The sequence below is a fragment of the Lepisma saccharinum genome, chromosome 24 (assembly GCF_977018435.1).
Source record: "Lepisma saccharinum chromosome 24, izLepSacc3.1, whole genome shotgun sequence".
In the NCBI taxonomy this organism is placed as follows: Eukaryota; Metazoa; Arthropoda; class Insecta; order Zygentoma; family Lepismatidae; genus Lepisma; species Lepisma saccharinum.
In genome coordinates, this window is record NC_139252.1 from 63,298,201 (window position 1) to 63,313,641 (window position 15,441).

General features: G+C 43.2%; 1 protein-coding gene across 3 annotated transcripts in view; it reads left to right on the forward strand.

Moving 5' to 3' along the window:
- The window catches only part of l(2)gl (LLGL domain-containing protein l(2)gl), a 125,024-nt gene that overhangs the window by 40,123 nt on the left and 69,460 nt on the right, over window positions 1-15,441 (forward strand). For all 3 annotated transcript variants that reach the window (XM_083110735.1, XM_083110736.1, XM_083110737.1), the window contains exon 3: window positions 6,772-6,869. In XM_083110735.1, coding sequence (XP_082966861.1) covers window positions 6,772-6,869 — 98 coding nt within the window. The remainder of the gene's footprint in view (window positions 1-6,771; window positions 6,870-15,441) is intronic.

A 15,441-nucleotide genomic window follows, 5' to 3' on the forward strand; every position in this document is an offset into this window, starting at 1 on the left:
TGTCTCCTCAACTCCATCTAATCACAGTTCAGCATTGCCCGCGCTACGGTGCCGGAGGTCCCGGGTTCGAATTCCGGCCTGGGCATGGGTGTTATTTGTATGTCACCACTCATTTTCATTTTCGCGATTAGCCACCGAATCAATTAATAAAATCAATCATCGTCGGGAGTAGCCAAAAGTGTGAGAAAAGATACGCAAAAGTAAGAAAAATACAATAGAATGCAGAAGTATAAGGCAGTAAATGTGACTTCAGAAAATTAATCACTGTATTTCTGCGCGTTCTGAATTTTATAGTGTCTTATGAAGTGACCATTTTCATCTTCTTCTTAGGGCCTACAAACGTGCACCCGATTAACAACATGGTGGAATATTTCGAAATTTCCCTATAATATTGATATTCCTCGTAAAGACTCTCTGTTGTTGTGAATTTTCCGACGCCGAGGAGAATTCACTTCAGGTGGCAACACTGCAGAGGTCAGTCCCCTCTGCAGGTAACGCATGCGCACCGTGAAGCGACCGTGGCGATGGCTAATTTACATCATAAGAAGAAAGCTGGTCAGTAACTCTTTGTCTTCGTCGCTGACCTTGGATGGGAACAACACAAAGAGCTCACTTTGTCAACACGCGGCGTCTTGGAACATGGACGGAGGATGATCTCGCGGGGCTAGCGGTAATATGCGTGTTCGGGCGATGAGTCATCCTCGCGTTGGGGCTATCCTGAGATTTTTTATTCCCCTCCCCCGCTCTCCCCCCCCCCCGGCTGTTTCTTCTGGGAATGTTACGGTATTAGTGGAGAAGGGCCTTTGTCCCGAATAAAATGTTTTCGTCGTTCAGGACGCAGGTCGTGTACTTCGTGGCCAAGCTGTTTTGTTTCGCTGGAAGTTACGCGTGAATTCTCTTCACAGAGTTGGAAAATCGTCGTATTTCATTCAAAATGCGGGGCTTAACCCTTTATGAAGGCCCCTACATGTCAACCTCTCTTCCACGTACTACACTCTGGACTGCAGGCTAACGAGAGACTGGCGTCTGGGCTCGCAGCCGGTACTCTTGTATCCTGTCCATTCGTTTTTGTGATTGTCCTTTGAAAGGGCGAGAGGGACGGAAGGAGAAAAAAAAAGAGAGTTGTCCTTTCATCAATTTCACCTCATCATTCACTATACATCCTAATCTTTGAAATCAGTCAAAAGAGGCAGAAAATCGATGTAAACAATACAAAATAGATATTAACAGTGACCTGTGCCTAGCCTATCTTAATGGATCTCAAGTTCTCCGCATTGCAATATGTCATTAAGGAGTGGGTGAATGTGGAGGTATATCTCACAAATTTTATTTAGTATCTCGACCCGTTGTATAGATCAATGGTTTCCAACTTCCAAAGGTCCGAGGGTCAAAATTATATCCAGCAGTTGATTGGCGGGCCGCATTTTCTTTGGGGGGGGGGATTAACAATTACAAAAATTGTAAGTGCTGAACAGAAAATTGAGGCCGATCTGCTTCTTTTATTAAAGTTGGAATGTCCACTTCAATTTCTGTATTTGAAAGTCTCAGAAGGTGAAGCAGTGAAGAATCTGCCAGTCGGCTTCTGTAGCGGTTCTTGATGAACTTCATTGAAGAAAAAACACTTTCACACGTGTATGTACTGCCGAACATCGATGTCATTCTTTGTCCAAAACTAGGAATGTTTGGAAAGCGTTCCTTTGAAAGGTATTTGAAAAACTCTGGCCCCTTTTCTTGGCTAGGTTGAAGGAACACATCGCCTTGCAAATCATACAATTCAAGTTGGAGTGAAGCTTCTTGTTCTTCGATGTTAACGCCAAGAGGATTGCTAAATAGCTGGATGTTGCTTTTAGGTTCTTCAAAATCTTTAAATCTGGAGTCAAACTCATCCATTATTTCTTTAATATTTGCACTGAATTCAGAAAAGTCCAGTGTTTCTTCATCTTCTGCTAGCTGCCAACAGCTTGGAAAATGGACCAGGTTATTCCTCTCCAAAGTAACGTTGAAAATCTTCAGTTTATTACGAAACCCATTTATGTTTCCCATTTAATCTGACACCAGCTGGTTTCTTCCCTGCAATTCCGCGTAGCGAAGGGGTTGAATGCATGGTGTGAAGAGAACGTTACGTCACTTTAGATTCTTCTGATGATCATTATTGATTGCAAAATCAATTCTACCTGTCATATTGTCTTTCTTCACAGAGCTTCCGTTCCTTCAGTAAAAATAGAACGTATTTTAATAAAAATACATAAAATTAATGTATTTTGCAAACTGGCTTCGTGGGCCGCCAGTTGGAAACCCCTGGTGTAGATGATGCGATCAGCACTGTGCTTCGTCTGGCTTTATCTCCCATGTAGGCAGCTACCCATTTTATTAGACAATTGCCTCCCCGCCGCTTATGCAGGGACATTGTCGGAGAAAGTTTCAGTTCAAATCACCCATCCGGGAATTGAACCTGCGTCTCCACGGCAGTCGAACGCCATGCTACTGAGGCTAATATCGTAATTTACCGACACTTGTCATTGTTGGTTGCTACATACAAGGAAAGAAGCATTTATTTCAATATCGTCGGAGTATGTTGCAAGTGGGAGCGATTTTTCAAGTTGATTATTAAGCTAGGTACGATGTTCGAAAAATATGATGAATAATTATATATAGACTCCCTTGTATTCCTTATGGACAAACAACTTCAAGTTACGTCTATTGAAATGGAAGTTTTCGTCTTTTCCTAACACAACAAATTCTTCAACCTGTCCTGTTCCCTCCGTCCGAAGTTGGATATTCCCAAGAGAACAAGTGAAATAATCCTCCCGTAAGCGTAATGGTAAGTTTTCTTCTCCTACAGCCAACCAGCGCACAGGCCTCTTATTTCTCCAGCCGGTCCCTTTGGCGGAGTGGTTAGAACATCACGCTATGACGCCAGGGGTCCCGGGTTCGAAATCCTGGTCTGGGCATGGATGTTTGCGAGTGTCCATTCATCAATTTCATCATATCATCACTCATCCCCATCTTCGCAAATTAGCCAAAAGTGACACAAAAGTCGAAGTTTGACGAGAAACTTTCCTTTTCTGAGCAAATCTCTACAGTCACAAGGGGTCCAATGCGTATGCTGGGTCTTCTCTATCGTTTCACGGAAATAAACAACTTGACTGCCCTCGGCACCTTTTACAAATCTTTTGTGTCACCTAAAATTGAATACTGTTCTCCGATCTGGTCTATGGCATGCTCCTCAAATTCAGATAGACTAAATTCCGTCCTAAATTTCTTCCTGGCCATTGTTCGACACCGAATTCCGTCCACAAAACTCTTGCAAAAGTCCATCCTCCTGCAAATGTTAAATATCCAAACTCCTCAAGAGAGACATAGACTGGCTGACCTTATATTTCTACATAAAATAGTGAATGGCAACATCAGAAGTGACCGCCTTCTTCAGGAAATTCACTTTCGTGTGCCTGCCCGCTCAACAAGAAGCACTCAACTTTTTGCTTCTCAGAAGCCGAGATTGTGCTTCATCCAGCGCTCTCTGTTCCATAGACTGCCCAGTGAGTATAATAATCCAGGAAGCCAAATAAACCTTTTTTGAAAATCTGGACCGTTTTAGAAGAAAGTTAACTAAAAGTATGCAAGTCTCTTAACCACATGTAATTTTTCTATGTTATTATTTTTGATGTATTATGTTGTTATTTTTTGTCCTTATGTTCTATAAAATCGTTTCAATGTAAAATGGCTAACGCTGTATTTGGAATCTTCTATTAAATAAATAAATAAAGCAAATCGGAGCCTCGCGTCTGACTGGACATGAAAACTGGTCCTCTTGCCCTTAATGTTGACTAGAGTTGAATTGACTCCCGTGGAGAAGAAACGAAGAAGCCTTTGAGGACTGCAGAGCACGCGATTTCCTTTGGGACCCGCCACCAGCCTCACCGATACGCGATATGATACGACTCTGGCTATCTAATCGCACTTGCAAAGTAAACAATGTCAGACGCTTGATGGAAGATTTTAGCATGGCGTACAGGCTGGCGCATCTCTCGTCTCGGTAAACGGATCGAGCGAAAACTCGTGGCTCTATTTCGGGCTAATAATAAGCAAAGGTTCAATCAGCAATTCCTTTTCACTGTCACGATCTCAAGAGTCTTTGAGCAACAGTAGGATAATGGTTTATCGAAAGAGTTGTGTAGTTAACGGGACGGATTCTTTACTTCGTAGGTCCCGTGTTCAAACCTCCTCGCTTCAATTCTCCCTTCCTCTATTTTCTTGTGTGTACACAAAAGTTATGAATTCTATAAAATATGGCAAAGTCAATAGTAATCGCTTTGGTATTTCTATTGATAATAGTTCTCTTCTCGCCCTTCTTCCATGAAATCTGTGGAATCGTTTCTGAGCGCGGGAGAGGCTTGCATTCACCTGTATTAATCTATTGCTCTTATCGGACAATGATAAAGATAAGCCTGGGCGTGTGCAGCGAGGTTTCTGTGGCGTCTTGGCGATAAACAATGACTTCTTTCAAGTTCAAAGTGAATACGGAATTCCTCCAAAATCACTTAAATTTTGGCGTGCAATTATAAATGACGAATTGCAATAAAGCGTGGGTGCTCTAAATTTAGCTTGCAGCCAAGCCTAGCTTCCTTGCCTTAGGCGATTCCGCGAAAATTCTTTCACCTTAGCATCCACAGAAGGCAGAGAGTTGAAACCAGACCTTGTCAAATTTAGCTCTTCCCCATGTTAGGCATTTTCATAACAATTTAAGTGTCGTGGCAAAGATTAGTTGTTGATAACATTACTTCTGTTGGAAAAAGGTAACTGTGTTACAGTTTCAGCTATTTGTAAAAGTAATTCGTCAAAAAAGTAAGTGCATTACAGTAACAAGTTACTTCAAAACACCAATCACTACAAGTACATGCACTTTAATTTGTTGCTTTGGGAATCGAGGCTCGCTCTGAAGCTGCAAGTGCCGAGCAGCCGTAGATGTTACGGCAATAACGAATCTCACTCTCCGTTAAATATCATAACCTATCAAAAGTGCCGTTTGTTTTCAGGAAGGGGCAACCATCCGAGACGGGGATTAGGGTATCGAGAGGGGACTCGGCATTCTCGTTTCGATTTCTCTGACGCCTGTCTCTTGTCTTGTTCCTATCCAATTTTATCGCCACGGAGGATTATTCACCTGTAGTGTAGGTGAATACACTGATTTTTGGGGGTGGATGATAACTTAATTGTAAAAAAAAGGGGGGTGATTGCCTTATTTAGACGTGAAAGAGTTGCCATGAATGCCCGCAGGATTTTTTCACTGGGGGTTAAGCAAGACAACTTTTTCCAGGGGGCAATCGAAATATATTTTCTCCCATAATAGTTTTGCCGCCTTAAAAATACTCCTTCAGCAAGAAGTTATCATGTTCCTGCAACGCTCTTGTAACGACACAAATCACTATAGCTGAAATTAAATTAAGTGTGTGAAATTATATAATTTTAGGTTGAAATTCAATTTCCTAGGTGGGAGGACCTCCCTCCCCCCACTTCGTGATGTCCATGTCAGTCGCTTTCGTGCTTGTTCTAGGTGATCCATTCCTCTTAATCTGCCGTGGTCTGTGTTGCTATTACAAACCTCCTATCGAAAACTGAGCACTGGGTTGTTGTTGCTGTACTGCTGTCGCACCAGGTAGTAAAAGTGAGTACAAGAAAAGTGCGTAGGTTGGCAGAACGAACGTGCGTCCCTCAAGGACGCGTGTCGGGGGAAGTAACGCTTCACGCAATTTGCACCCGATGTCCGTGCCACCTACTAGTAATGAGACGAACTTCTTGCGCGGTGAATATATCACCATAAAGCGTAACGACGGCGCCGACGAGAAGAATCGGATTGGATGTACCTCTCGCCGCCTGATGAAGCTGTTTTCTGTCTCAACATGCCATAAGGCCTGTCTCTTGTGGAGTATTTGCACACGTGTTAGAGCGCCTTTAGAGATGCTGGAAGAATTCAGAAGTTGTTATTCGGAGGAGAATCAACACCACTTTGTTGATCCTGTGACGTCATGCAATGTACACGCTACAAATAACTTGTGCCAGGCCTTGTTAACAAAATATATCGCCGTCAAATCAGTGGTACTAGATTCGATTTCCACCGGGATACATTTCAATGGTCTGAAATAAAATAATAAGTCTTCCGCAAACTTCACAATTTGTATGGAATCTCTGTCGCTTTTTCGCTTCCGCATCAGCGTGATGATTGTCTCGAAACTTCCCTTCTTGATCTTTTGAAAGCAGGAATGCAACAATTTGATGTAGTCCAGGTAGCAGAGAAGTTATTTTTATTATTATTCGTTGCTTTTCTGATCGCGACACCGAGGATGCGTGATGTCACAGATGAAACCTAATAGAGCGGCCATGCTCAGTTGGGACTCGAAACCAGGACCTTCAGTCCTATACTATGAAACTTCGTTTTTTATTACATTCATATCTGGAAATTTTCTCTGTTGTGAGTTAGATTTCTTTCTTGCTACCTTGCTGTGTGTCACGAAGAATATTAAAATGTGTTATATCCTATTTAGATTAGGTAAGTTATTTGTTGAAAGGAGACTTACATATTAGTTCATATTTGAAATACTGTAAATTAATTATAAATTCACTGATAAAGCTTTATTCCTCAAAAATGTGTACAAAAAGAGGGGTGCGTCTTATACGCCGGCAAATACGGTAATTTGTTCAGACGGTCTTGTCTTTTCTGTTCTGTGAGCTGTCATAATTGATCGTTAACCACGTGGTGCTTTTTCTTTCCAGACTGTGCAGCACGGATTTCCATCGAAACCAACGGCTGTGGCATGGGACCCCGTGCTTCGACTCTTCGCCATGGCCACGCACAGCGGAGTCATCAAAGTGTATCCTTTAGTGTAATTCAGTGCAGGTGACGTAAGTACTGTGGAATTGCCGAATCAAGTGGAGTAGAATTAATTACAGTTTTTGCAAGAGTTCTTTATGGCTATTGTGTCCAGGTTTCTAAAGTGAATATATACTCTATGTGATCAGAAGTATCCGGACACCCACCTGAAAATAAAGTACAAGTTTGGGCAACCCTCCATCGGGAACACTGGCAATCAATACAGTGTTGGCCCACCCTTAGCCTTGACGACAGCGTTCTCTCTCACAGGCATACTTTCAATCAGGTGCCGGAAGGTTTCCTGAGGAATGGCAGCCCATTCCTCGCAGAGCGCCAAAATGAGAAGAGGTATTGATGTGGATCGGTGTGGTCTAGCACGAAGTCGGCATTCCAAAACATCCCAGAGATGTTCTATGAGATTCAAGTCAGGACTCTGCACAGACCAGTCCATTAGTGGAACGTTGTTGTCGTCAAACCACTCCCCCACAAACCCTGCAGTATGGACGGGTGCTTGGTCGTGTTGAAAGACGCAATGGTCATCCTCGAACTGGTCTTCGACGGTAGGCAGCATGAAAGCTGTTAAAATGTCAACCTAAGCTTGAGCCGTGACATTGCCATGTAAAGCAACCAGGGGACCAAGCCTCCTCCTGGAGAAACATGACCACACTGTAACCCCGCCACCTCCGAATTTCACTGTCGGCACTACACAGGCTGGTAGATGTCGTTCACCAGGCATTCGCCACACCCACACCATACCATCGGATCGCCACATTGTGTACTGTGAATCATCACTCCAGTCAACGGTTTTCCACTGTTCTATGGTCCAGTTTCGACGCTCCTTGCACCACACGAGAAGGCGTTTGGCATTTGTCTGTGTGATGTTTGACTTATGGGCAGCTGCTCGGCCATGGAAACCAAGTTGCCGCACCTTGCGCTAAACAGTAATGGTGCTTGGAGTAGATCCTGATGCAGTTCGGAATTCCTGTGTGATGGTGGCGATGGATGATTGACGATAATCCTGTACGACCCTCTTCAACACTCGATGGTCTCTGGAGGTCAACATGGGAGGTTGGCCTGCACGCTTTTGGGTTGTACACATCCCTTCACTACATTGGAAACAGTAGACAGAGGGATGTTTGGGAGGGTAAAAATGTCACACATAGACTTCCTACACAAGTGGCACCCAACCAACTGACCACGTTGAAAGTCTGCGACTTCCTCAGACCATCCCGTACTGCTGTGTCACAATGGGCCCGTTCCGAAAGTCGCACGAGTTTAACGCGTTAAACGAGTTATGGTAACTGGCCGTTCCATAAGTGCTTCCGTGCGTTTCGTGAGTTTCATTATGCTGTCCCAAAAGTCGCATTCCGTGCGTTTCGTGCAAGAACGAGATACACCAAACGCACGGGCCAGGATGCTGGTTTGTTCCGTGAAAATCGTCTGCTCTTTGCAGACAAAGCGCGTGCTGATGGATTCAAACTGCACTAGTTCGGAAAATGTATTATAATTTTAACAGATAGCGATATGAAGCAACATGCACAAGATAAGTATGCCTTGACCGTTCTTAGAATGTGATTAAAATGAGTAACAGTGGCCATAATAAGAGTTTATTTTTGCCATAAGGACATTCCTTCCGCTGACGCCATGCGGAAACTTTCTCTAAACAAAACGCTGCGCCTGCGCTTTCGCCTAGAGTGTCCCATAAGTCCGTAAAATAACTGGTTTCACCAGATTCACGAGCCCAGTTATTTTCGTTGAATGCGTTCGTTTCGTTAAGACTTTCGGAACGCACCCACTGTCTGCAGACTACTGAGTTCGCTGACTATGTGTTCCACGCAGTAGATGGCAGTACTGTGCCGCCCTCTATGATAAACACACATTTCGCGGTGTGTCCGGATACTTTTGATCACATAGAGTATATCGAGAATTCTGTGTAATTTCATCCTGGGGTAAGTCAACGGTAAAAGGCGTTGATGAATAGCAGGCATGAAGGTTCTTATCGTTGAAGTGTTTCTCTGGACATTGAGACTGATTTGACCAACTCCGTAGGCCTTCCCGATTGCGCAGTGTTGTCCTTGTCGCCTTGTAATCAAGGGGTCCCAGGTTCGATTCATGGTGGTTCGGATTCCACTTTAAACTGTAGGTCCAGTCCCGATTAGCCTTACTGTACATAAAGTGGACTTAAAACACCAATCAATTGGCCAACTCCGTTTTCGACTATCAGTCATTCTGAAAAACCACCTTGATTTTGTAAGTTCTAATAAGTTTTTTTTAGGATTTCTCCCCCTGTTTTGTAGGTATCTAGATATTTGCCATTTCGTTTGTAGCATTACCTAGTTCATCATTCATTATCATCGTCCCAAGGTGCCTTCCCGATAGCGCAGTTGTAACGTCATCGCCTTGTAATCGATGGGTTCCGGCTTCGCTACCCGGTGGAAGCACATGCCACTGTGGTTCGGATCCCACTTTGTAGGTCCAGTCCCGGTTAACCTTTATGTGCACAAAGTGGACTTAAAGCAACAAATCAAACAATTATCATCGTCACCATTGAACGATAAAAATGGGAAAGCGACGTAAACAACAAAAAGAAGGCATTACATGTCTAGACAAAAGGGAATACAATTCGGCAGAATCCTAAATAGACGAGGCCACTTGCGTCACATTACAACATATCGTGGTGACGTATGGTGAAGGTAAAGCCTCTGCATTTACAATCTCAAGTCTTTGTGTAGGTCATATGATGATGACGACCCCTCCCCCTATTGCCTCTTCACCCTCGCAGGCACTAATTTATTTGAGGCTGGGTAAACTCCAGAGTCGTTTCATGCGGGAACATTTCCTGGAAAATTCCCATCTGAAATACTTACCCCGGGAATCGAACCCGGTTCCCCGCTTGGCAGTGAGACTCCATACCGACTGAAGCAGTGCTGCTCTCCTGAATGGATGTAGTTTTTCATAAACTATTAACACCAAATTGGTATCTTCAAGAAGATATGCTTCGTCGACAAAGTCCTAGACGAGATAGCCCCAGCGTCCGGCATGTCAGGGCGACCTTTTCTGGAATGTGGCGGGCGGCTAAGCACGTGACGGCTGCGTCACTGACCTCCGTGGATTAGAAGGAATTCGTCTCGGGAAACTGCGATAAGCATGTTGTCCTCCCAAATATGGCACACAGGCTTCATCCGGACACCGTTTCCCGTTCACCCCTGGCAACCTTGCGCTGAGTTATTGCCGAATTAAATGTCATTACGGTTTCAGGTTTGTGGTGGTGCTAATGCAGTACTTACAGCAACCCATCGTTACGGCTCCGAAATTGCTACGTTGCCTGCTTAGATTGTGTTTTGTTTTGTAACAAGCCTGTTTCGAGGGAGGTTTTTAGTGACTTGTCGTTTCTTGACGGTAACCGACGTAAGGGGCGTTTTTCAAGAGACCGTTCGTTTGCTGTTTCCAGGAATTATAGAATGTCGTTCCCCTTGTCCGTGATCTAACACACAACGCATTATGAGTTGTTACTAGTGTTGGGTGATATTGAAAAAATATCGTCCAGACGATATTTTGGTGATATACAGAGCAGCATTCCCTGACATTCGCTACGAGACTCGGCGGCAAGCGGCCCGGCGTCAGCGCTTGTCTTTCCCGGTGAACGGGGTCCGCCACAGTCGCTAGAGTATGCTGTTGAAAATGATGTCCCTCTGCTGCAACACATTCCTGGCATCTCCGATGAAATTTACACGTGCAAGTTCGTCTACTGTAATTCTCCTGATTTCTCGTACGGATGGTGTGCGGATTGTCTTCGTATACTTTATTTTTTAGATTTCCCCATTTTTCTTTCCACTTTTATTCAGAACTGACCCTGTTACTCTAAACTTTTTTACGAGGTTTAATATAGTGGTCCTATGTGGAACGGGAACACCAGGAAATTTCGTTGCAAAACGTCGTCTCACTTTTCCACAATCCCTCTTTCCGAAGTAACACTCGACAAGATAAATCCTTTGTTGTAATGTAAACTATTGTGGTGCCATATTAAGCCACAATCAACACACGGACACGACACAACACAACTTCCGAGGGAGGATTATACGTCAACAACGTCAACAGAAAGGGAAAGAGATCGAAGGCAGGGAGAGCGAAAAAACAGACTGTAGCGTGCGACTGTCGCGGACCCCGTTCGCCGGAAAAGACAAGCACTGACGCTGGGCCACTTGCCACGACCGAGTCTCCTGGCGAATGTCAGGGAATGCTCTGTATATCGTGTCTTCGGTATATCGTCACGATATTTTAGCGATATATATCGTCACCGTATTATGCGATATTTATCGTGATGACGATATTTTCTCGATATATCGCGATATCAAATTTCCGATATCGCCCATCCCTATCCACGTAGTGTCATATCTTTCTGGAAAAATATTCCCTAATCGATCTTATACGCCACCAGTCTTGTGTACAAAGCTGCTTTTAAACAAGTAAATCAGTTACAGTTAATCATTTTGAAATGTAAGCCTGTTGCAGTAAATTTATTCTACAGGGTGATCCAAAAGTCGCCATACATAACATACAAAGCAGTTTCGTGGTTACAAAACATGTCCAATATGACCACCATTTTTGTGAATGCACATGTCAATATCTAAAACTAAGCCAAAATGCCATTGTGTCACTTTAGCTGATAGTTGGTCGATCGAATTGGCGGTTTAAGTCCACTTTATGCAAGTTAACTTTAGCAGGTAGAAGAGAACATTGAATGTATGGAGAGTTTTGAATCACCCTGTATATAGGTAAAATACAATTCGCCATTTTGCATGCGTGTAATTCAATATGACTTTCGACTTTTCTTATTTGCTGATAGTATCTAAAATTAACATTAGTTTTCATTCACCTCCATGGCCCGTGGAGGCACATTGTGGTTCGGATCCCACTTTAACCCATAGGTACAGTCCCGATTAGGCTTTCTGTGCATAAAGTGAACTGAACAAACTCAAACAATCCGACCTCAAGGGGGAGTGGTTACCACAGCGCTCTTTGACGCTAGAGTTCGCGGGTTCGAATCCCGGAATGGGTGTTGTTTATCATGTGAGTGTACTTTCATCATATCGTCACTCGCCCCCGTCGCTGCCGTTAGCCAAAAGTGGAAGAAAATCGACGAAATGTAACCTAATTCAATCAATCGTAGTAGCCTGTGCTAACCACTCCCCCACTGGGCTTGGCTAATGTATACGAAGAAAACTAGAATCAGAAAAACAATTGTACGCTTCGTTCAGCTGTAAGTAGGAGGTTTGAATAGCAGACTCGGCCCCGTGAGCTTTAGTTGTGTAAATTGAAATGCGTTTGCAATATTCCCTTCAATTGAAGTAGATAATCATTGGTGTGCTATGATCCGGATGGCCTTGGCAGGCGGTCGAATTCTGCGCAGACTAAATCCAGTATTAACCTTGATGAAGCGAAAATAAATAAGAGCTTTTCTTTGAGGCTGTGGCCTAGCAACCGAAATCTCTCTCCTAAGCTGTTTTCCTCGGAGACTGGAACGGCGTTAAAGTTCCGATGCGAGGGTTTTTTCCATCTGCCTGCGCGGGAAGATTTTTCGGCGCTCTTGCTTTCGTACTGTCTGCTTTAGTTGGGAATTGATGTTGCGATGATAATAATAATAGTATTTTTTTTGGGGAAACCTGATGGTAAGAGACCTGTAGGAAGGCCAAGACGAAGATTGAGGGATAACGTTGAGTTGAACCTAAAGGAAATCGGTAAGGATGGAAAAAGATTGGATCGGGACAGATCGAAGGCTTGTGTTGCTGCAGCCATAAACCTGCGGGCTTTAGAAGGCTAGAGAATTGTTTAATAATAGTAATAACGGTTTTGCATGAACTGCATCGCGTTGATAAAAAAGTCAACTTTGCTTCAGACTGTTGAAAAGTTAACTCTGAATTTGAATCAATCAACATCCTGAAAGGTAGGCGACCCGAAATACACAGAGCATCGACACGTTTGCAGAACTAGCAGGATACATATTCTAATGGCGATGACAAATGCTATTTTTCACCTTCTTTGTCTGTATTTACATAGAAGGGCGGGTAGTATCAACAGGGGAATGAAATGTGAAAGTGATATATCTTGGGATGCAACACTGGAGGAGGGATAAGGATGCAAGGCTGTAGTTTTGGTGTTATGTTTCCATGAATATTGTAGGCATTCTACACAGAAGTAAGAGGTTCTCAAGTGACGTGCCACTTGTGACCGAACCTTAAAAACAAATGCAGCCTTTCACGCCGATCGCCACTTGGGTGTTACTCCGATCGGGCGTGCATCGTGTCGCCGCTGCCTTCTTAACTTCTATTAATGATTACTGTGGTTATGAGGGCTTGCATAGTCCTACGCATTCGACAGCTCCGCAAAACTACCTTCGGTTTTTGTATTTCCAGGAAGCTGCAAATGTTAACTTTTCGAGTGGATTGAAAAAATATTGATTCAGTATGCATTCGAATTTACGTTTCTGAATTTACATCCCTGAAAACTGGGAGTAATTCATCAGTTGTTCCTATTCGGAAATCATGCCCGGCACCAGGACGCGTATGGGGTGCGGACTTTCCAATGACGGGTGCGTTGTTTATATCATCGAAAAACACTCGTGTTTATGTATTCCTTTAGATTTATACAGAGCGATGCATATTATTCTTAGCAGTAGTATTAATATTTATTGTTTACTGTTTGTTTACTTGTTTTCGTGTGGCAACTGTTATAATCACGAGAAAAACTTTTGCACTGCACATATAAAACGTTCAATGTTTACGTAATAAACTAAAAGTGTATGTAAAATACATGCTATGAAACTAGGGTAGGCAAACAATATGAGAACAAAACAGAAAAAAAGTTTTATGAAAGAGAGAGGCTGATCTAAACTGAACCTACACTGGAGATGTAGGAACATTCGCTTTATTGCAATATGTATTACAATAAACTTGATATGCTTTATTTATTATTTTTGTGCGAATTCTTTGAAAAGAAAATCGGGAAAGTTGACGTGACAATAAGTCTATGCCTGAATATAAGATAAGATGGCCGTGTGTAAATTTGCATCACCAGTGTAAAGATTTTTCGTGGTCGAAACGGGCGTAGCTTCAAGTTGTGAGATTTCCGCTGCTCTCAATTAACTTCATTGTGGGAGGAAAGAAGTCTTTGAAAAGTAACAAAGCGACGTATGTTTCCACAAGACTTTTCCTTGGATCTCTTTAATTCCCCTCGGAAGAACCATAGAAAAATACACAAAAGAACGCCCCTAAATGTCACAAGTGACGGGGGATGAAGAACGAGGGTAAAATACACAATGTGGGTCCCAGTTGTCAGTCTTTCATACAGGCAATTCCTCAAATAAAATCAGTGTTCCCGGGTGACTGAATTTGGACCTTTTTTTTTTTTTAGTTCGGAACTCTCGCCCACGTCTGGTAAACGGAGTGAACATCCAACAATCTTGCGTTACCGGGTGGCGCAGAGAAACGGCAAAATTTCAATTGACGTAAAATGCACGAATAATCACAGGAAAAAATACATTTAATGCCATTAACTATGACATTTACATGTCACTTTACTTCTTAAAGATTACATCAGGAAGATGTGTTCCATCTCGGCGTACACATTCTGAAAGTCAACTGTGGAAACCCTGGAATGCCCTCTGCATCATGTCTCGAGGAAGATCACTGATTTCTGCTGCAATCTTCCGTTTGAGTTCAGCAATCGTTGTAGAACGTGTGCTGTACACTTTACTTTTGAGATGTCCCCACAGAAAGAAATCGCAAACACTGAGATCGGGGGATCTCGGAGGCCATGAAATGTCACCGTTACGTGAAATGATCCGCCTTCCAAACAATTTGCGAATCGCCTCCATCGAATGTCGAGCAGTATGTGACGTGGTTCCGTCCTGCTGAAACCACATGTTGTCGGTGTGAAGATGTGCGTCGTGCAACTTCGGTGCAAAGAATATTTCAAGCATAGCAATTTATCGATCTGATGTCACCGTTGTTGCAATGCCTTCCTCACTTTCAAAAAAAATAAGGGCCGAAAAAACCATGACTTGACACTGCACACCATACTGTATGTACCTTGGTGTTATGTAATGGACGCTCGTGAAGCTGACAAGGATTTTCCTGTGACCAGTATGTGACGTGGTTCCGTCCTGCTGAAACCACATGTTGTCGGTGTGAAGATGTGCGTCGTGCAACTTCGGTGCAAAGAATATTTCAAGCATAGCAATTTATCGATCTGATGTCACCGTTGTTGCAATGCCTTCCTCACTTTCAAAAAAAATAAGGGCCGAAAAAACCATGACTTGACACTGCACACCATACTGTATGTACCTTGGTGTTATGTAATGGACGCTCGTGAAGCTGACAAGGATTTTCCTGTGACCAGTAACGGAAATTCTGTTTAACATAGCCGCTAAGGTGGAAATGGGCTTCGTCAGACATCCACAAATTGTTAAGGAAATTGGCAATTCGCAACACAGGGTCTTCAGGATGTAATTGCTGTACAGTCTGTAACTTATAGGGGTGGAACTTCATTTCATGCAGTATTCTTTGTACGCTTCA